At 44.9% G+C, this 22695-nt stretch overlaps 1 protein-coding gene across 1 annotated transcript in view; it reads left to right on the top strand.

Annotated features, from left to right (window-relative positions):
• LOC122928843 (nicotinamide N-methyltransferase-like) overlaps positions 1–22695 on the top strand; it is a 127000-nt gene that overhangs the window by 78110 nt on the left and 26195 nt on the right. Inside the window, exon 2 of the mRNA XM_044282110.1 lies at positions 21389–21596. Within this exon, the coding sequence (XP_044138045.1) occupies positions 21389–21596 (208 nt within the window). The remainder of the gene's footprint in view (positions 1–21388; positions 21597–22695) is intronic.

The following is a 22695-nucleotide window of genomic DNA, read 5'->3' as shown; positions in this document are numbered from 1 at the left end:
CTCCACCAACATGGCCAGTGGCGATGACACCGTTATCAGCGTTACAATACCACTTCTATGTCTCCTTGAGAAAACACTTAGGGCGATGATGGAACAGGAGGTGGCCCAGGAGGAGGAGGAGGAGGATGAGGAAGAGGGGTCATTTTTAGCACTTTCAGGCCAGTCTCTTCGAAGTGACTCAGAGGGAGGTTTTTTGCAACAGCAGAGGCCAGGTACAAATGTGGCCAGCCAGGGCCCACTACTGGAGGACGAGGAGGACGAGGATGAGGAGGAGGTGGAGGAGGATGAGGATGAAGCATGGTCACAGCGGGGTGGCACCCAACGCAGCTCGGGTCCATCACTGGTGCGTGGCTGGGGGGAAAGGCAGGACGATGACGATACGCCTCCCACAGAGGACAGCTTGTCCTTACCCCTGGGCAGCCTGGCACACATGAGCGACTACATGCTGCAGTGCCTGCGCAACGACAGCAGAGTTGCCCACATTTTAACCTGTGCGGACTACTGGGTTGCCACCCTGCTGGATCCACGCTACAAAGACAATGTGCCCACCTTACTTCCTGCACTGGAGCGTGATAGGAAGATGCGCGAGTACAAGCGCACGTTGGTAGACGCGCTACTGAGAGCATTCCCAAATGTCACAGGGGAACAAGTGGAAGCCCAAGGCCAAGGCAGAGGAGGAGCAAGAGGTCGCCAAGGCAGCTGTGTCACGGCCAGCTCCTCTGAGGGCAGGGTTAGCATGGCAGAGATGTGGAAAACTTTTGTCAACACGCCACAGCTAACTGCACCACCACCTGATACGCAACGTGTTAGCAGGAGGCAACATTTCACTAACATGGTGGAACAGTACGTGTGCACACCCCTCCACGTACTGACTGATGGTTCGGCCCCATTCAACTTCTGGGTCTCTAAATTGTCCACGTGGCCAGAGCTAGCCTTTTATGCCTTGGAGGTGCTGGCCTGCCCGGCAGCCAGCGTTTTGTCTGAACGTGTATTCAGCACGGCAGGGGGCGTCATTACAGACAAACGCAGCCGCCTGTCTACAGCCAATGTGGACAAGCTGACGTTCATAAAAATGAACCAGGCATGGATCCCACAGGACCTGTCCGTCCCTTGTCCAGATTAGACATTAACTACCTCCCCATAACCATATATTATTGGACTCCAGGGCACTTCCTCATTCAATCCTATTTTTATTTTCATTTTACCATTATATTGCGATGCTACCCAAAGTTGAATGAACCTCTCCTCTGCCTGTGTGCTAGGCCTAAATATATGCCAATGGACTGTTGCAGTGGTGGCTGACATGAAGCCTGATTCTCTGCTATGACATGCAGACTAATTCTCTGCTGACATGAAGCCAGATTGTCTGTTACGGGACCTCTCTCCTCTGCCTGGGTGCTGGGCCTAAATTTATGACCATGGACTGTTGCAGTGGTGGCTGACGTGAAGCCTGATTCTCTGCTATGACATGCAGACTGATTCTCTGCTGACATGAAGCCAGATCGTCTGTTACGGGACCTCTCTGCTCTGCCTGTGTGCTAGGCCTAAATATATGCCAATGGACTGTTGCAGTGGTGGGTGACGTGAAGCCTCATTCTCTGCTATGACATGCAGACTGATTCTCTGCTGACATGAAGCCAGATCCTCTGTTACGGGAGCTCTCTCCTCTGCCTGGGTGCTGGGCCTAAATTTATGACAATTGACTGTTGCAGTGGTGGGTGACGTGAAGCCTGATTCTCTGCTATGATATGAAGACTGATTCTCTGCTGACATGAAGCCAGATTGTCTGTTACGGGACCTTTCTCCTCTGCCTGGGTTCTGGGCCTAAATTTATGAAAATTGACTCTTACAGTGGTGGGTGACGTGAAGCCTGATTCTAGGCTATGATATGAAGACTGATTCTCTGCTGACATGAAGCCAGATTGTCTGTTACGGGACCTTTCTCCTCTGCCTGGGTTCTGGGCCTAAATTTATGAAAATTGACTCTTACAGTGGTGGGTGACGTGAAGCCTGATTCTCTGCTATGATATGAAGACTGATTCTCTGCTGACATGAAGCCAGATTCTCTGTTACGGGACCTCTCTCCTCTGCCTGGGTGCTGGGCCTAAATTTATGACAATGGACTGTTGCAGTGGTGGCTGACGTGAAGCCTGATTCTCTGCTATGACATGCAGACTGATTCTCTGCTGTCATGAAGCCAGATTGTCTGTTACGGGACCTCTCTGCTCTGCCTGTGTGCTAGGCCTAAATATATGCCAATGGACTGTTGCAGTGGTGGCTGACGTGAAGCCTCATTCTCTGCTATGACATGCAGACTAATTCTCTGCTGACATGAAGCCAGATTGTCTGTTACGGGACCTCTCTCCTCTGCCTGGGTGCTGGGCCTAAATTTATGACAATGGACTGTTGCAGTGGTGGCTGACGTGAAGCCTGATTCTCTGCTATGACATGCAGACTAATTCTCTGCTGACATGAAGCCAGATTGTCTGTTACGGGACCTCTCTCCTCTGCCTGGGTGCTGGGCCTAAATATATGCCAATGGACTGTTGCAGTGGTGGCTGACGTGAAGCCTCATTCTCTGCTATGACATGCAGACTAATTCTCTGCTGTCATGAAGCCAGATTGTCTGTTACGGGACCTCTCTGCTCTGCCTGTGTGCTAGGCCTAAATATATGCCAATGGACTGTTGCAGTGGTGGGTGACGTGAAGCCTCATTCTCTGCTATGACATGCAGACTGATTCTCTGCTGACATGAAGCCAGATTGTCTGTTACGGGACCTCTCTGCTCTGCCTGTGTGCTAGGCCTAAATATATGCCAATGGACTGTTGCAGTGGTGGGTGACGTGAAGCCTCATTCTCTGCTATGACATGCAGACTGATTCTCTGCTGACATGAAGCCAGATTCTCTGTTACGGGACCTCTCTCCTCTGCCTGTGTGTGTGCTGGGCCTAAATATATGCCAATGGACTGTTGCAGTGGTGGCTGACGTGAAGCCTCATTCTCTGCTATGACATGCAGACTGATTCTCTGCTGACATGAAGCCAGATTCTCTGTTACGGGACCTCTCTCCTCTGCCTGTGTGTGTGCTGGGCCTAAATATATGCCAATGGACTGTTGCAGTGGTGGCTGACGTGAAGCCTCATTCTCTGCTATGACATGCAGACTAATTCTCTGCTGTCATGAAGCCAGATTGTCTGTTACGGGACCTCTCTGCTCTGCCTGTGTGCTAGGCCTAAATATATGCCAATGGACTGTTGCAGTGGTGGGTGACGTGAAGCCTCATTCTCTGCTATGACATGCAGACTGATTCTCTGCTGACATGAAGCCAGATTGTCTGTTACGGGACCTCTCTGCTCTGCCTGTGTGCTAGGCCTAAATATATGCCAATGGACTGTTGCAGTGGTGGGTGACGTGAAGCCTCATTCTCTGCTATGACATGCAGACTGATTCTCTGCTGACATGAAGCCAGATTCTCTGTTACGGGACCTCTCTCCTCTGCCTGTGTGTGTGCTGGGCCTAAATATATGCCAATGGACTGTTGCAGTGGTGGCTGACGTGAAGCCTCATTCTCTGCTATGACATGCAGACTAATTCTCTGCTGACATGAAGACAGATTCTCTGTTACGGGACCTCCCTCCTCTGCCTGGGTGCTGGGCCTAAATATATGCCAATGGACTGTTGCAGTGGTGGCTGACGTGAAGCCTCATTCTCTGCTATGACATGCAGACTGATTCTCTGCTGACATGAAGCCAGATTGTCTGTTACGGGACCTCTCTCCTCTGCCTGTGTGTGTGCTGGGCCTAAATATATGCCAATGGACTGTTGCAGTGGTGGCTGACGTGAAGCCTCATTCTCTGCTATGACATGCAGACTGATTCTCTGCTGACATGAAGCCAGATTCTCTGTTACGGGACCTCTCTCCTCTGCCTGTGTGTGTGCTGGGCCTAAATATATGCCAATGGACTGTTGCAGTGGTGGCTGACGTGAAGCCTCATTCTCTGCTATGACATGCAGACTAATTCTCTGCTGACATGAAGACAGATTCTCTGTTACGGGACCTCCCTCCTCTGCCTGGGTGCTGGGCCTAAATATATGCCAATGGACTGTTGCAGTGGTGGCTGACGTGAAGCCTCATTCTCTGCTATGACATGCAGACTAATTCTCTGCTGACATGAAGACAGATTCTCTGTTACGGGACCTCTCTCCTCTGCCTGGGTGCCGGGGCCTAAATATCTGAGAATGGACTGTTCCAGTGGTGGGTGACGGGAAGCCAGATTCTCTGCTATGGAACCTCTCTCCAATTGATTTTGGTTAATTTTTATTTATTTAATTTTTATTTTAATTCATTTCCCTATCCACATTTGTTTGCAGGGGATTTACCTACATGTTGCTGCCTTTTGCAGCCCTCTAGCTCTTTCCTGGGCTGTTTTACAGCCTTTTTAGTGCCGAAAAGTTCGGGTCCCCATTGACTTCAATGGGGTTCGGGTTCGGGACGAAGTTCGGATCGGGTTCGGATCCCGAACCCGAACATTTCCGGGATGTTCGGCCGAACTTCTCGAACCCGAACATCCAGGTGTTCGCTCAACTCTAATCCTGAAGCTCGCTCGAGTCAAGCCCATGGTCAAAATTGAGGGGTCTGAAATTTCAATATATCAAGACCTGGCCAGAGTCACCTTGTCTAAAAGGAATATGCTCCGTCCTTTAACAGAGATTCTACGTCATAGGAACATCCCTTACAGATGGCTCTTTCCATTTGGCCTCTCCTTTAATGTAGAGGGAAAAAGATATATCCTGAGAGAACACTCCGAATTGGAAGAAATCCTATCAGCACTGCAGATCACAAACATGGACATCCCAGACTGGGCTCCAATACACGACCTTACCAGTCTACCGACGGTCCCACCTCCTACACCATGGGAAACTGTTGGAGCAGAGAGGAAGAGCCGCAGCAAAAAACGTCAGGGAAAACTGACTCCGAGACGTCTTGACGTTGACCCCGCCTGAGAACTAACCTATTTCGGGTGATGCCCACACACTGCTACTCCCTGGGTACAACCTACACAGTAGATACACAGAATATGTTCAATGTTTATTATGGTTGCACTTTTTGTTGAGTGTATTTCTGTTTATGCGGTTCTGTTGGTGGGCCGGGGTGGAGGGGGGAGCCGTGGCACCATATAAGTGATAAAAAAATTTGCCCAGACATTGGGCACCCCCATACATACAGGGGGTCACGCGGCTCTCCCCCTCACCTCTCATCACTACTCCTCATGACTAGATTATTGGCTCGGACATATCTCTCCGACCTGATCTATACCTCTCAGAATTGTAAGTTTTCTCATTATATTCAAAGCTACGTTAGAATTGACACCGTCCTCAGGGCTGTTATTGACAATGTTAATACGTATGCTAGTATTAATCCATTTGGTACTGTACTTCCACATGTTCACCCTATCCCAAATGTTATATTCAATATCCTCACGGACGGGTTTTACTTACCTGTTCTCTACTCATCCCACACCCCCCTCTAAGCCACAATCCTTGGACCTCACGCCCTACTATCATACAGCACCTTGGTGTACCCGCATTGCTCGAGTAATACCTTACCTATCCTCCTCCATGACTACTTTACACTTAATCACGTATAATGTCAGAGGCCTGAACTCTCCGATCAAACGCAGTCAAGTACTCCAAACCCTGAAAAAATCCTGCGCTGACATCTTATTCCTACAGGAAACCCACTTCCTCACAGAAAAGACACCAACATTCCAAAAGCATTTTTACAACCAATGGTACCACTCACATACCCCCACAAAGAACTCTAGAGGGGTGGCCATAGCCTTCTCTAAGCATACCACTTTTGAATTGGAGAGCTCGTATAGGGATAAAGAAAGCAGACTAATAGTACTCATCGGGTTACTAAATGGTAAACAGATCACATTAGCGAACCTTTATGCCCCCAACACACAGCAACCCCAATGGATTAGGGATACCATGACAATAATACACAGCATAACGAAAGGAACCCTAGTGATAGGTGGCGATTTCAATGTTGCCCTTGACCCGCTCCTAGACACCTCCTCCGGAAGAACCGCCCTCTCTTATAAGGCATTAAGACATATTAAAAAATCACTGCAAATACTGTCCTTGACTGATGTGTGGCGTTTTCTCCACCCTTCGGTGAAGGACTACACTCTGCACTCAACACCACACAATTCTTACCACAGAATTGACTACTTTTTTTCTCCAGCAATCATCCCTCACTAATGTTCAATCATCCTCAATAGGCTCAGGGGTTCATTCTGATCACTCTCCGTTAGGAGTTCATATATTAATGTCAGATCGCCCGGGCACGCGGCCGCCTTGGAGACTTAATGAAACACTTCTCTCTACTACAGAGGTCCAGAAAAGAATCACAGACAGTCTCAACTCGTATTTTGAGTTGAATAATAATTTAGAAGTCTCCAAGGCCGGTAGTGTGGGAGGCACACAAAGCAACCATTAGGGGCGAGTTCATATCCATAGGCACATACTGTAAAAAAAAGAGAGAACAGGAAATCAGATCCCTACAGACGACGATCTCCCATCTGGAAAAACTTCATAAGCAATCCCTTATAGCGCCAATTCTCCAAAAGCTCACAGAATCCTGATTACAGCTTAGAGATCTATTAAACAAAAACTCAGCTAAACTTTACATGTCAGTCAAACATTCTTTTTATGCCCATGGAGATAAAGCATCTAAATTGATGATGTCCCTCATCAAAAGAAGAAAGCCCCACACTTTCATAAGGGAAATTAAGGATAAAAAAGGAATCACCACTACTGACCCTGGGAAGATTGAAAAAGAATTTATTAGCTTTTACACCTCATTATACCAATTGCGCACCTCAGAGAATCAGGAGAACACGCAGGATACTCTTGCGGCAATATCAAATTTCCTATCCCGTGCATCCCTTCCCAAACTAGACCCTAGTGCGCACACAAACCTGTTGAAACCTTTCACACAGATGGAGGTTCAGTCCGCCCTGCGAAACAGTCCTAAACAGAAAGCGCCGGGCCCGGATGGTCTCCCCTGCTTTTATTATAATACCTTCTCGGGTGTCCTTCTCCCTCATCTGGCGGATACATTCAATGCATACCTCTCAGGGTCTAGCATTCCAAAACAGGCTCTTGAAGCCTACATCACCTTAATTCACAAGGATGGGAAAGATGCCAACCAATGTGGAAGTTATAGGCCAATTTCTCTGTTAAATACAGATCTAAAATTATACGCAAGCTTACTGGCCAATAGACTTAAACCTTGGATCCCCTCTTTGATTTCCCCTGAGCAGGTGGAGTTTGTGTCCGGTAGGGAGGGGAAGGATAACACACTGAGAATTCTCTCCATTATTCAAATAGCCAACCAGAAGAAAATTCCCTTGGTACTGCTGGGTACCGACGCCGAAAAGGCTTTTGACAGGGTGGACTGGACCTTCATGAAACAGGTACTTCTACACTTTGGTATACCACAAGAGTTTGTTAGCGCTATCCTTCTAATGTATGATACTCCCTCAGCGAGACTACGTATAAACCAAAACCTATCAGCACCTTTTCATATATGCAACTGGGACAAGACAGGGCTGCCCACTATCACCAATCCTGTTTGCCCTTTCACTCGAACGACTATTGGCCTCCATTAGACTTCACCCAGACATAAGGGGATTCGACGACGGCAAATATGAGCATACAGCTGCTGCTTATGCAGATGATATTTTATTGACTTTGTCGAATCCCTCTATCGCTTTTCCAGCAGTGCAAACTGTGTTAAGGGAGTATGGCATGTTATCAAACTTCAAAATAAACGCTTCCAAGTCAGAAGCTTTGGGGTTTAACATAGGCAAGGAAGAAATAGACGTCTTACGCACCCATTACCCTTTTCATTGGCCAAAATCATATATCACATACCTAGGTATAAAAATTAGTTCTAAATGGAGCGAACTATACTCACTCAACTACGCCCAAATCCCAAACACCTTTAGTCAAATATTATCCTCATGGTCCTTACCGTTTCTGTCTTGGATGGGACGAAAAAATCTAATAAAGTCGATACTACTCCCTAAGCTGACGTATCTGTTTCAGACTCTCCCGATACCACTCCCATCATCATTTTTCAATAATCTACACAGAATTGTTAGTAACTACCTTTGGGATGGCAAAAAACCCAGATTAAATAGATACCTATTAGCTCAGCATAAAACAAGAGGAGGTATGTCGGTCCCTGACTGGAGACTATACTACGAAGCCACACCTTAACAGGATAGTATACTGGCTAAGGGCAGAAAAAAATAAACTCTGGCTTCCACTAGAGAACCTACTCGCTACAACTCCTCTCAGAGCACTTCTCTGGAGGAAAAAAGAGAAACCCGTATCCCAACTCACACTAAATGTGATTACACAAACCACCCTATCACTGTGGTACCAGTACATGAACTCCCTTAGTCCCGTACTATCCCCCTTAATGATGGTTTCAGATATTGCAGAACTACATCAGGAGAAATATAAAGACACAGGTCTAAGGTTTGAAGATGTCAGATCCATAACGCTACACTCCTTTCTTAATCCGGAACAGTTAGATGATCCTCTCAACCACATTCCAATGCACACACTACATAAAGCACATGTTCACGCACTAATAAAACCATATCTTAATCAAGCCACGAGTCCCAGAGAACTCACACAATTTGAAAAATTAGCGGCCTCCTCCAATCCTCCTAAACACTTGCTATCACAGATTTATAACATCTTACAACAAATCAAATATCCAGGCACCAGAGGTTACCTGGGCGACTGGGAAAAAGATCTAGATACCACATGGTCCACTGCAGAGACCAAGCAAATATATATCAAATCACATGGTATTTCTAGATGTTCCCGACTACAAGAAAACTCATATAAGATAGTCACTAGATGGTACCGAACGCCCGTGAGACTCAAGCAGATGACCTGCCTAAATTCAGACACATGCTGGAAATGTAAAGGCTCGAGAGGCACATATATACACATGTGGTGGGAATGTCCAGTAATCAAACCATTTTGGACCCAGGTACTCAGCCTACATAACAAAGATATGCAACCTAACACAAGACCCAACTCCAGCCTCCATATTCCTCAACATTCGACTAGGTAATGTACCACCGGACAACAGAACACTTTTCCAGCATCTCACAGCTGCAGCCAAATTACTGATCCCTCAACATTGGAATCAACCGAGTTCTCCCACCCTCTCACAGTGGCTACACAAAGTAAATCACATATTTTCCACATGGAGGAGCTATCAGCATGGGAACTGAGAGTTCACACCAGATTTCTTCAGTCGTGGGATGGTTGGGTTAAATACCGCTCTTCCACTCCAGTGCTACAATTACTATCAGACTCAATTTAAATAACACCATAGGTGTTCACAATCCACACCATTAATTGAGGTCCCCCTCCCCCCCCTGTTCTTCCCCCCCCCCCACCCCCCCTTCTACCCTCCCCCCCACCCTTTTGATATATCATCCTTTATCAGTCTTTCTCACATTTACATCATTGACGGAATAAAGACTAATCCAAGTCTGGATTACCACACTAACACCTCCTTCCGTCTCCCATTCTGTTTTTTTGACTCATGCCATACCCTTATAAGACTAGAACTGACCGTTTGTAATACTTGTCTTTTGGCTGTGCATTGTCATAATATCTATTGTAAACCTGATATTACTTTCCTCATTTATACAATGTACATTTTTTGTTGTATATTATACCTTTAAAAAATTTATAAAAAGAAAATTGAAAAGAAAAAAAAAGAAAAGATGGTCATTAATAGGAGACTACAGATCACAGAGGAACTGTCAGTTAAAAAAGATAAGTTAAGGAAGGAGGTAGAACCGTTCCCCGACGCAGAGGATGTGCGGAAATGGCAGGAAAGAATATGCCATAATCTAGACACATTAGAAAAGGACATAATATATATAAAAAATAAATAAATAAATGCTGCAAATAACAAAGACAAAGATGAAAGAAAAAATATACAAGATAACACACAGAATATAGGCAGGGCCCACCCCATTATAAATCCTTTAGACTCCATTGGTGTTTCCACTTCAAATAAATATGAAATGTTAGCTTCCCCTCATTTTTTAGATGCCACTCCCCCCCACCACAAACCCAGAATGAGAAACACCCGAACACCTACACGTCCACAGAAGGAACACAACCAACACGATTACAATTTGAGGTACCATACAATAAATCACGACAATCACCAAAGGAAGGGTTACACACAACGGCACAAACAAAACCATTTGAGCAATCACCGACCGGAGCACCTCAATGTGAGAACATTACCCAACACATATCAAACTCACGACAGTCAAAGAAAATACGTAGAGGGAGACACTCCCACAAAAAGAGACAAACATGATAAACTATCACAGGTAATGTCAAATGTTGTAAATTTAAGTAGTTCACAACTCACAGAAGCACAAACCTCATTATTGAATAAAGGGCTAAAATTTGCCCCCGGTAAAACATTAGACAAATTTTCGACTTATATTGGGGTGGAAAAGTTTATGAGGAGATTCTGCCTTAAAAAATATTTATTGAAAAATCCGGCTAACCATCGGGATATAGATGATGGTTTATCATCAAAATATCCCCACACATTATTAAAAGAAAAATCAAGAAAATATCCTAAACAGGAGATGAGTGAATATATGACCACATTTAAAGTGAATGTAGAAAAGGAATTAAGAAGTCTAAATACTGTAGAAATAAATAAAAAATGGACTAGAAAAGAGAAATAAGCGATCTAGGAACTACAGAAAACCCAGAATATTACCATACGCCCAGCTGACAAGGGAGGGGCTGTGGTTATATTGGATACCGAGATGTATAAACAAGAATGTTGGAGACAATTGGGAGAGACCTCCACATACAGTAAATTAAAAAAGGATCCCACAGATGAATATTATGCAAAATTAGTGCCCCTGTGTACCAGGAAAGTGGAGGCAGGTTTTCTACTTAATCGGGAGGCACGATTTATTTTGGGTACAGAGAAGAGGCTTCTGGCCTTCTACTGTATCCCAAAAATTCATAAGAATCTTATCTCCCCTCCAGGTAGACCTATTGTGTCGGGGAGCCAGTCTATCTCTTCCAATTTGTCTCAATTCATTGATTGATGGTTACAACCATTTGTCAAGGAAATAGCATCGTATATCAAAGATTCAACAGATATCATTAAGACTTTAGAGAAATTGGAGTGGAAGGATGGCTGGATCCTCGGCACTCTAGATGTAAGTTCTTTGTATACAATTATTAATCATGAACAGGGTATGGAAGCATTAGCAAAAAAACTAGGAAGAGATGCGAAAATACCAAGTGATCAGCTTCAATTCCTGATAGAAGGAGTTGAGTACATTCTCTGGCATAACTATTTTGTTTTTGAGGAAGATTTTTACGTACAGTTGACCGGCACCGCTATGGGCACCAGATTCACCCCCAGTTATGCCAATCTATTTTTGACTAATTGGGAGGAGGATCATATCTCACCCAAACTGGGGATGAGTCTGGTGCTCTGGCGACGGTTTATAGATAACATTTTATTTGTTTGGCAGGATAGTGAGGAATCCCTGGATATAGTCTTGTCAGAAATTAATGTAAATAATAGGGGCCTGATATTTACACCAAAGATGAGCAAGGAGCAGGTGGAATTCTTAGATCTGAATATTGTCAGAAAAGGAACAAAAATCTGCTGCAATACATACTTCAAACCGGTGGCAAGAAATAGCTACATACGTTTTACAATCTTCCACGATGGCTCATAAATATACAGACGGGCCAGTTTAGGCTACTTTCACACTTGCGTTCTGAGCTGATCCGTCTGGTATCTGCACAGACGAATCCGCTCCTATAATGCAAACGATGGTATCCGTTCAGAACGGATCCGTCTGCATTATATTTCAGACAAAAGTCTAAGTCTATTTGTTAGTCAGACGGATCCATCCAGACTTTACATTGAAAGTCAATGGGGGACAGATCCGTTTGAAATTGCATCATATTGTGTCAACGCCAAACGGATCCGTCCCCATTGACTTACATTGTAAGTCTGGACGGATCCATTTGTCTCCGCACGGCCAGGCGGACACGAAAATGCTGCAAGCGTTCGGGTGTCCGCCTGCTGAGCGGAACAGAGGCGAAACGGAGCCATACTGATGCATTCTGAGCGGATCCTTATCCACTCAGAATGCATTGGGGCTGTGCCGATCTGTTCGGGCCTGCTTGTGAGAGCCTTCAAACGGAACTCACAAGCGGAACCCCGAACGCAGGTGTGAAAGTAGCCTTAGACGGCTTAAACGCAACTGTACAGAAAACGAAAAGTTTGAAGAAGAAGCTAAGACCTTGAGCCAACAATTTCTAGATAGAGAATATCCTATGAAAGTAGTTGGAAAAGCTCTAGACAAGGTGAGGAGTATGGATCGAAAACAATTTTTTGAAGATAAGGTTCTTCCACAAATGGATGACATATTAAGATTAATACTACCTTTCCACTCTCAATATTATCAAATAGAAAGGATTATTTAAAAGTATTGCCATATCCTATTGGAAGACAAAACAGTAGGTCCCCTCCTGAGTCCCGAGCAAAAAATTACATATACTAAGGCAAATACCCTGGCGTCCACAGTAGCCCCCACGGTAAAAAAGACACTGACAACATCAAGTGTATCTTATTGGTTGACAACCAAGGTTTTTTTCAGATGGGGTCAGTGCAACAATTGTAAAACCACATCTTTTCCTAAGAAAACCATGGAGGTTAGTTCCACAAAGAATTCTTTTAAACTACCAATTAGGGTCGCCTTAACCACTTCAACCCCGCTAGCTGAAACCCCCTTAATGACCAGGCCACTTTTTACACTTCTGCACTACACTATTTTCACCGTTTATTGCTCGGTCATGCAACTTACCACCCAAATGAATTTTACCTCCTTTTCTTCTCACTAATAAAGCTTTCATTTGGTGGTATTTCATTGCTGCTGACATTTTTACTTTTTTTGTTATTAATCAAAATTTAATTATTTTTTTGCCAAAAAATGACATTTTTCACTTTCAGCTGTAAAATTTTGCAAAAAAACGACATCCATATATAATTTTTTCGCTAAATTTATTGTTCTACATGTCTTTGATAAAAAAAAATGTTTGGGCAAAAAAAAATGGTTTGGGTAAAAGTTATAGCGTTTACAAACTATGGTACAAAAATGTGAATTTCCGCTTTTTGAAGCAGCTCTGACTTTCTGAGCACCTGTCATGTTTCCTGAGGTTCTACAATGCCCAGACAGTAGAAAACCCCCACAAATGACCCCATTTCGGAAAGTAGACACCCTAAGGTATTCGCTGATGGGCATAGTGAGTTCATAGAACTTTTTATTTTTTGTCACAAGTTAGCGGAAAATGATGATTTTTTATTTTATTTATTTTTTTCTTACAAAGTCTCATATTCCACTAACTTGTGACAAAAAATAAAAACTTCCATGAACTCACTATGCCCATCACAAAATACCTTGGGGTGTCTTCTTTCCAAAATGAGGTCACTTGTGGCGTAGTTATACTGCCCTGGCAATTTAGGGGCCCATATGTGTGAGAAGGAGTTTGCAATCAAAATGTGTAAAAAATGGCCTGCAAAATCCGAAAGGTGCACTTTGGAATGTGTGCCCCTTTGCCCACCTAGGCTGCAATAAAGTGTCACACATCTGGTATCGCCGTACTCAGGAGAAGTTGGGGTATGTGTTTTGGGGTGTCATTTTACATATACCCATGCTGGGTGAGAGAAATATCTTGGCAAAAGACAACTTTTCCCATTTTTTTATACAAAGTTGGCATTTGACCAAGATATTTATCTCACCCACCATGGGTATATGTAAAATGACACCCCAAAACACATTCCCCAACTTCTCCTGAGTACGGCGATACCACATTGTCACGGACGGTGTACAGGAAACAAGGCAAAGCAACATGCATAAATGACTTGCTGGATCCAAAAACTAAGGAACCAAGGGGAGACCCCTGCAGAAGACCTGGCACTTTCCCTGGCTGCTCAGCCTATGCAAAGATCCGAATGGTGGAGGTTTGCATATCCACGTACCTTGACTATATAACCCCTGAGCACCCTACAATAGTGAGGGGACACGACCACCGGCTTCCTACACAAGATACGGAGGGAGTCAGGGTCACCTGAGATCCAGCAAACAGAAAATAACAGATAAATGTTCAACACTTAGGCTCCTTTCACACTAGCGTTCGCTGGTCCGCTCGTGAGCTCCGTTTGAAGGAGCTCACAAGCGGACCCGAAAGCCTCCGTCCAGCCCTGATGCAGTCTGAATGGAGCGGATCCGCTCAGACTGCATCAGTCTGGCGGCGTTCAGCCTCCGCTCCGCTCGCCTCCGCACGGACCGGCGGACAGCTGAACGCTGCTTGCCGCGTTCGGGTGTCCGCCTGGCCGTGCGGAGGCGTGCGGATCCGTGCGGATCCGTCCAGACTTACAATGTAAGTCAATGGGGACGGATCCGTTTGAAGATGCCACAATATGGCTCAATCTTCAGGCGGATCCGTCCCCCATTGACTTTACATTGAAAGTCTGGACGGATCCGTACGAGGCTATTTTCACACTTAGCTTTTATATGCTAAAATAATGCAGACGGATCCGTTCTGAACGGAGCCTCCGTCTGCATTATTATGATCGGATCCGTTCAGAACGGATCCGATCGAACGCTAGTGTGAAAGTAGCCTTAGCTTTTGTAGCAGACAGGAGAACAAGACCAGCATGCACACACACTCCAGGAAGAAGTATAAGCCGCCCAGAAAAGCATTCTGGGGAGGAATTTAAAGGGAAGCAATTAGTCCAACACATGACAGCTGAGAGTGGCTAACGAGATGAGGAACTGAATACCACAACATAGAAAGTCAAGGAGGAGGTTCTGAAAGGCCTCTGTCAAAGCTTCTCAGCTGTCTGGTTGTGACACACGTGTGACACTTTTTTGCAGCCTAGATGCGCAAAAGGTGCCCAAATTCCTTTTAGGAGGGAATTTTTAGACATTTGGATCCCAGACTTCTTCTCACGCTTTAGGGCCCCTAAAAAGCCAGGGCAGTATAAATACCCCACTTTGGAAATAAGACACCCCAAGGTATTCAATAAGGGGCCTGGCGAGTTCATAGAATTTTTTTTTTTTTGGCATAAGTTAGCGGAAATTGTTTTTTTTTTTTTTCTCACAAAGTCTCACTTTCCGCTAACTTGGGACAAAAATTTAAATCTTTCATGGACTCAATATGCCCTTCAGCGAATACCTTGGGGTGTATTCTTTCCAAAATGGGGTCAGTTGTGGGGTGTTTGTACTGCCCTGGCATTTGAGGGTCTCCGCAATCTTTACATGTATGGCCAGCATTAGAAGTTTCTGCTATTCTCCTTATATTGAGCATACAGGTAATGAGATTTTTTTTTTCTGTTCAGCCTGTGGGCTGAAAGAAAAAAATGAACGGCACAGATTTCTTCATTCGCATCGATCAATGTGGATGAAAAAATCTCTGCCAAAAAAAAAAGGAGGGGAAAGGCGTCTGCCAGGACATAGGAGCTCCGCCCAACATCCATACCCACTTAGCTCGTATGCCCTGGCAAACCAGATTTCTCCATTCACAGCAATCGATGTGGATGAATAAATCATTGCCGGGATTTATATATTTTTTATATACAAAGTGTTTGCCAAAGCATAGGAACACCGCCTCCTCCTCAGCTCGTATGCCTTGGCAAACGTATCTTTTACTGCAGAGGAGAAATCTCGTCTTGCAGCCCCGCATACACCGACTTGCGTGTAATCTGACAGCAGCGCAATGCTTCTGTCAGAATGCACATCAGTGCTGCAGCTAGTCGATCGGTTGGTCCACCTGGAAGGTAAAAAAAAAAAGAAAAAAACCAGGCCGCAACGCAATAATTTTATTAACTTTGGAACAGAACATATAAACTTTAACTTTTTGAACTGAACATTAACCTTTTTGCTTACTGGTGTTTTTTTTTATTTTTTTTACCTTTATAGAACAAACCTCTCCTTCCCCATGGGTCAATGTGCAAAGCGCAAAGCGCCCAAAGATGTGGCGAAGTGCCTTATGCACTTTGTCCCAGGGGAAAGGAGACGTTTGCAGCAGCTGTATGCGAATGGGCCCTAATAGCCCTGTGTGCCTGTCCTGGTGAGATGTGATCCCTATGCTAGGTGTACCTGTGTGTGGTACTTCCGGAAATACTCCCCTAAGCATAGGGCAGGGTGGTCAGGACAGTCAGGACAGAAATAGCGGGTGTCACGCCTTATTCCAATCCTGCTACAGACACAACATCTTTTTCGGGGTGACGGTTGGGTTGAGGTACCGGCAACGACATTGGGGAAATGTCGCTTGTGTAGACGGCTAACTACACTGGTGGATGGGGCCACAGAACCTCCTGGGTACAGGAGGTTCTCGATGATCTCTTCCTGAAATTTGAGGAAGGATCCAGTTCTCCCAGCCTTACTGTAGAGAACAAAACTATTATACAGAGCCAATTGAATCAAATATACAGACACCTTCTTATACCAGCGTCTGGTTCTGCGGGAAACTAAATACGGAGACAACATCTGGTCATTGAAGTCCACCCCTCCCATGTGAAGGTTATAGTCGTGGACTGAGAGGGGCTTTTCAATGACACGGGTTGCTCGCTCAATTTGTATTGTCGTGTCTGCGTGAATGGAGGAGAGCTTGTCTCTCCATTTCACCGCAAGCAGTTCTTCGTTACACAAGGCAGCCCTCTCCCCCCTTGCAAGACGGGTGGTAACGAGCCGTTGGGGGAAGCCCGCGCGACTAGTTCGCGCGGTGCCACAGGCGCCAATCTGTTCTAGAAACAAATGCCTAAAGAGGGCCACACTTGTGTAGAAATTGTCCACATAAAGATGGTACCCCTTGCCGAATAAGGGTGACACCAAGTCCCAGACTGTCTTCCCACTGCTCCCCAGGTAGTCAGGGCAACCGACCGGCTCCAGGGTCTGATCTTTTCCCTCATAGATCCGAAATTTGTGGGTATAGCCTGTGGCCCTTTCACAGAGCTTATACAATTTGACCCCATACCGGGCGCGCTTGCTTGGGATGTATTGTTTGAAGCCAAGGCGCCCGGTAAAATGTATTAGGGACTCGTCTACGCAGATGTTTTGCTCTGGGGTATACAAATCTGCAAATTTCTGGTTGAAATGGTCTATGAGGGGCCGAATTTTGTGGAGCCGGTCAAAAGCTGGGTGGCCTCTGGGACGGGAGGTGGTGTTGTCGCTAAAGTGCAGGAAACGCAGGATGGCCTCAAAACGTGCCCTGGACATAGCAGCAGAGAACATGGGCATGTGATGAATTGGGTTCGTGGACCAATATGACCGCAATTCATGCTTTTTAGTTAGACCCATGTTGAGGAGAAGGCCCAGAAAAATTTTAATTTCGGAAACTTGGACTGGTTTCCACCAGAAAGGCTGGGCATAATAGCTTCCCGGGTTGGCGGTTATAAATTGTGTGGCATACCTGTTTGTTTCGGCCATGACTATGTCTAAGAGCTCCGCAGTCAAGAACAGCTCAAAAAATCCCAGGGCCGAACCGATCTGAGCTGTCTCAACCCGAACTCCAGACTGGGCGGTGAAAGGGGGAACTACAGGTGCGGCTGAAGTTGGGGACTGCCAATCAGGGTTTGCCAGCACCTCAGGGATTCTAGGGGGTCTACGGGCCCGTCTTTGCGGTGGCTGCGACGGGGTAACTACTGCTCGTGCCACCGTACCAGCTTCAACTGCCCTTCTGGTGCTCGCCACTTCACCAGGTTGTACGGCAGTGCTGGTACTAGGTCCATGGAGGGCTGCGCTGCTGGTGTATGCCTCACCACGTAATCCGACAGCGCCAGCCCCACTCTGCTGCCCTTGAAGCGGATCCTGCCAACCTGTGGTCTAGCGACACGGGGCCGGGTACACCTGGTGCTATCAGGGACCTCAGCCTCCTCGTCCGGTCAGAGTGCCAATGCTTTCTACAGGTTCATATTCTGACCCGCTAGATTCGTCAGATGAGGGTTCCTATTCCTCATCCGACTGGGTCAGAAGCCTGTAGGCCTCTTCAGAAGAATACCCCCTGTTTGACATTTGGGCAACTAAATTTAAGGGTATTCCCCGAGACTAAATTTAGGGGTATTCCCTGAGACTTTTTTTTTTTTGGTTTACTAATAATCCCTATACTGCGAGCTCCCTATACATAACTTAAATAATCATTTTGGTTCAGTAGAATTTTATAAAAAGCTATTTTTAAAATATGTAAATTACCTTGCAACCAGGAGGTAGGGCGGCTACTTGCTGGTAGCAGCCGCATCCTCCGTTCCTAATGACGCCCCCTCCGCATTGTGATTGACAGGGCCAGGGAACGGAATCGTTCTCTGCTGGCCCTGCCTGTTTGCATACAAAATCCGGCGCCTGCGCCGCGGCCGTTCCTATCTTCAATGTGCGCAGGCGCACTGAGAGGCGGCCGCTCGCTCGGCACTCCATCCTCAATGCGCCTGCGCCGATGACGTCACATCTACACCCGGCGCAGGCGCATTGAGGATGGAGTGGCCGAGCGAGCGGCAGCCTCTCAGTGCGCCTGCGCACATTGAAAATAGGTACGGCCGTGGCGCAGGCGCCGGATTTTGATTGAAAACAGGCAGGGCCAGCAGAGAACGATTCCGTTCCCCGGCCCTGTCAATCACAATGCGGAGGGGGCGTCATTAGGATCGGAGGATGCGGCTGCTACCAGCAAGTAGCCGCCCTACTTGCTGGTAGCAAGGTAATTTACATATTTTAAAAATAGCTTTTTATAAAATTCTACTGAACCAAAATGATTATTTAACTTATGTATAGGGAGCTCGCAGTATAGGGATTATTAGTAAACCAAAAATAAAAAAGAGGTTTAGTGGGCTGACAGAAGCCCTTTAACATGTAACTCTAGAGATGTGATCTACCTTCTTGAGTGTACATGTAATAAACAATATATTGGGAGGACAAAGAACATTAAAGAAAAGAGTTTCAGAACACATCTCGAATATTAAAAAGGGTTATGAACTACACTCCCTCTCTAGTCATTTTAAGCGATTGTGATCCATCTTTCCTCAGATTCTGTGCATTGGAAAAAGTTAAACGCCCATGGAGAGGGGGCAATCATATCATGCACATGTCCAGACAAGAATCAAGGAGAATTTTTGAGTTTGACTCACTATTGCCCAAGGGCCTCAATGCCGAAATTGAATTATTTGGCTTCCTATAAATATGGGGGCGTGTCCTGCGGTGATGTGGGGTCAAAGTCAGGCTGTTTTTCCAGCACTTTGACCTCACCTCCTTACAGGACTCTCCCCTCAATCCACACAACATTGGAATATGAATATGAATTCAAACATGGATTAAGATATAATGTATTAATGTATATATATTCACTCATTGGTCTTATATGCGGTTTTTATGCGTTTTATATGCGATTTTTAAATTTTATAAATTTTAGGTATTTGGTAATTAAGATATGAATATTTGTGCAAATGTATTATATATGCATAGGAGTTTCTATACATATGTTTATTAGGGGCTGCAAATGAACTTGAGATTTATTCACATAATACTGAATCCGGTTCCAGGATTTATGACAACCCCTATTATCCCAAAGACCTTTGGGTATATAAAGCCCATACAAGTAGTCTAATGTTATAGCCACTGATGAAGGGGTGTAGACCCTGAAACGCGTTTGGTGCTGGAAATTAGACTTTTTGCTCATGAATTTATTTATGGACATTTGATGCTACATTCCCGTTGATATCTTTACCTCCAAGTCAATGGTAGCGGAGGCGGAGGGAATTTAGGACCCAGAAAACTGAAGGCCTACTCCAGGAAGCGGCTGCAGAGTCACGTAGGACGCTACGTTCTACTCAGAAACCACGCGGGACGCCGCGCTGGGTAAGCCAAACTAAGAAACTTCTACAACCGATAACCTGAGAGCTCAGGAGCGGTAATGTACCATCATAGTACTGCTTATTAGATACCGTGTACCTGAATTGAAGAGGAGTATACCCTCCATCAAACACACCATTCAGGATTACGATCCTGCTGCTATTAACCTGTTGTCATTCAGCCGGATTCTGTCTACCATACTACCTATGGGAAAAGGCGGGCTTGTGCAATATTTATGGTAATATCCTACCATCGATCAGCATTTTTTGTGGTTTTATGTGGTGATTGAGGACTTGTGAGACATACGGGGGTCTGCAATATTTTTATTCCAATTAGTTGCACCACTACATGTCAAATATTTTAATATTACTGGTTTTATGTCATTTTAGCTTTATGTACTACTATATAGAGTATTAAATAACTATTTTATGTGATTATTTTATGCAAGTGTTTTATCACCTATTCCCATCTAACGAGTGCCCCTCCACATTTCATTTATTATAACTGCGGTAATTGATTTTAAAGTGGAAAACCACTTTGAAACTTGAAACTGAGCTTGGCTTCAGTTCCGACAGATCTCAGTACAGTATTATTTCGAAGTTATGAAGGAAGCGACTTTAGAGTGTAGGTTGTTAACCCCATTCAGGACCCTGCGATTTTATGTTTTAAGTCTGCGGAGTTGCGTGAGGGCTTATTTATTGCAGGATGATCTGTCGTTTTTCTTTAAATTTTGGAGTGTGTATGACTTTTTGATCACTTTTTGTTCAATTTTTTTGTGAGGTGAAGGACAAATAAATAGTGAATCAATGCCCTTTAAAGACAGGACTTCTGCCATATATCTACAGCAGAGGTCCGGAAAGGGTTAAAACTCAGCGCAGTAACAGTACGGTGCAGGGATGATACAGTACAGGCTTAAGAGCAAGGAGTACAGCATTGCTTGCTAGGTGTATTATACAGCTTAGTATCTTTCTCTTCTGTTATGGTCCACTCGTCCACTCTTTAATATGGCTTCCTAAACTGCTTTAGGAAACCTTAAAGTGTGGATGTGCCTTTTGAGTTCCAAAGAGATTATAGATGATAGTTAAGTGTCCCCGCAAAAGGTAACTTTGTGATCTGTGTATTTTTCAAGGAGGCCAAATGTGGAAAAACAACAACAATAATAATAATAATAATAATAATACCACCAAATCTACAAGAACATTTAAAGATTTTGCTGCTGTCATTATTTTTGGACATTTGGCAATTCATGTTTGTATATTTTCTGGAATATAGATGTAATGTAGACACATAGACAGTAAGTAATTGTTAATCCACAATATGTTTCAGGTTTTTACAGATATGTTAGAAAATTCTATATTTTGTCTTTTTTTTTGCAGGTCATATTAAAGGAGAGATCTTGATTGACCTCAGCATTGGTTCTATACCTCATCATCTGTATTCAGCCTGTGAGTTTTTCAAAGACATCATAGTGCTCAAGGCCAGTGACCGATGCATCATGGAGCTGAAAAGATGGGTGAACGCACATACAGGAGCATTTGATTGGAGCCATGCAGCAAAACTTCATGTAGACACAGAAGGAAACAGGTAAAGGATTTGTCCACATATTGGGGGAAACCTATTGTCATTCTCGTAATTTATACTGTACAAAATATATGAAGCAGATTTAGAAAATGTTTAGGCAGTATATCTTTATCTACCGGTACTTTATTCTTGCACTGCTACTCTGTTTCAGTTCAAATTTAGTCAGTGGGGAAGATTTATCAAAGTTGTGTAAAGTAGACCTGGCTTAGTTGCCCATAGCAACCAATCAGATTCTTCCTTTCATCTTTCAAGCTTCAATAGCAGGCACAGCGGACGGCAGCAGTAACGTCACTCACTGACGTCGAGCGCCTGCTTCGCCCACTTTATGAATGAAGCAGGCGGAGCAGGCGCGCGATGTCAGTGAGTGACGTTACTGCTGCCATCCGCTCTGCCTGCTATTGAAGCTTGTTCGTAAGTGCTGTGGGGATACAGGGTAACATGGGAGAGCGCAGTGTTAGTTAAACTTAATAACAGGATAAGGAATCATGTTTATAAATAATTTGGTGAGCAGAGGGCCGGTGTATTTTGGGGTACACGGTTATGAGGGGGATCTGTGGATGACATATAGCAGTGTCATCCACAGATCCCCCTCATAACAGTTCCATCCACAGATCCCCCCACCCCATAACAATGCCATCCACAAATCCCCCCACCCCATAACAATGCCATCCACAGATCTCCCACCCCATAGCAGTACCATCCACAGATCCCCCATAACAGCGCCATCCACAGATCCCCCATAACAGCGCCATCCGCAAATCCCCCATAACAGCGCCATCCACAGATCCCCCATAACAGCGCCATCCACAGGTCCCCCATAACAGTGCCATCCACAGATCCCCCACAGGACAGTGCGTCATCCACAGATACCCCATAATAGTGTCATGCACAGACCACCATTAATTCAAAACTCACCAAAAGCACACCTTTTGGTAAAAATATTGTTTGCCTTATTTTCCTCCTCAAAAACCTAGGTGCGTCTTATAGGCCGGTGCGTCTTATAGGGCGAAAAATACGGTATTCTACAGACATAGTACTGTGATGTCACAACAATACTTAGTGCACCAACCAGTAATATCTACTCAGACCTGATAAAATGTAA

The sequence above is a fragment of the Bufo gargarizans genome, chromosome 2 (genome assembly GCF_014858855.1).
Source record: "Bufo gargarizans isolate SCDJY-AF-19 chromosome 2, ASM1485885v1, whole genome shotgun sequence".
Taxonomy (NCBI): Eukaryota; Metazoa; Chordata; class Amphibia; order Anura; family Bufonidae; genus Bufo; species Bufo gargarizans.
This window is presented reverse-complemented; position numbering and strand designations above follow the sequence as displayed.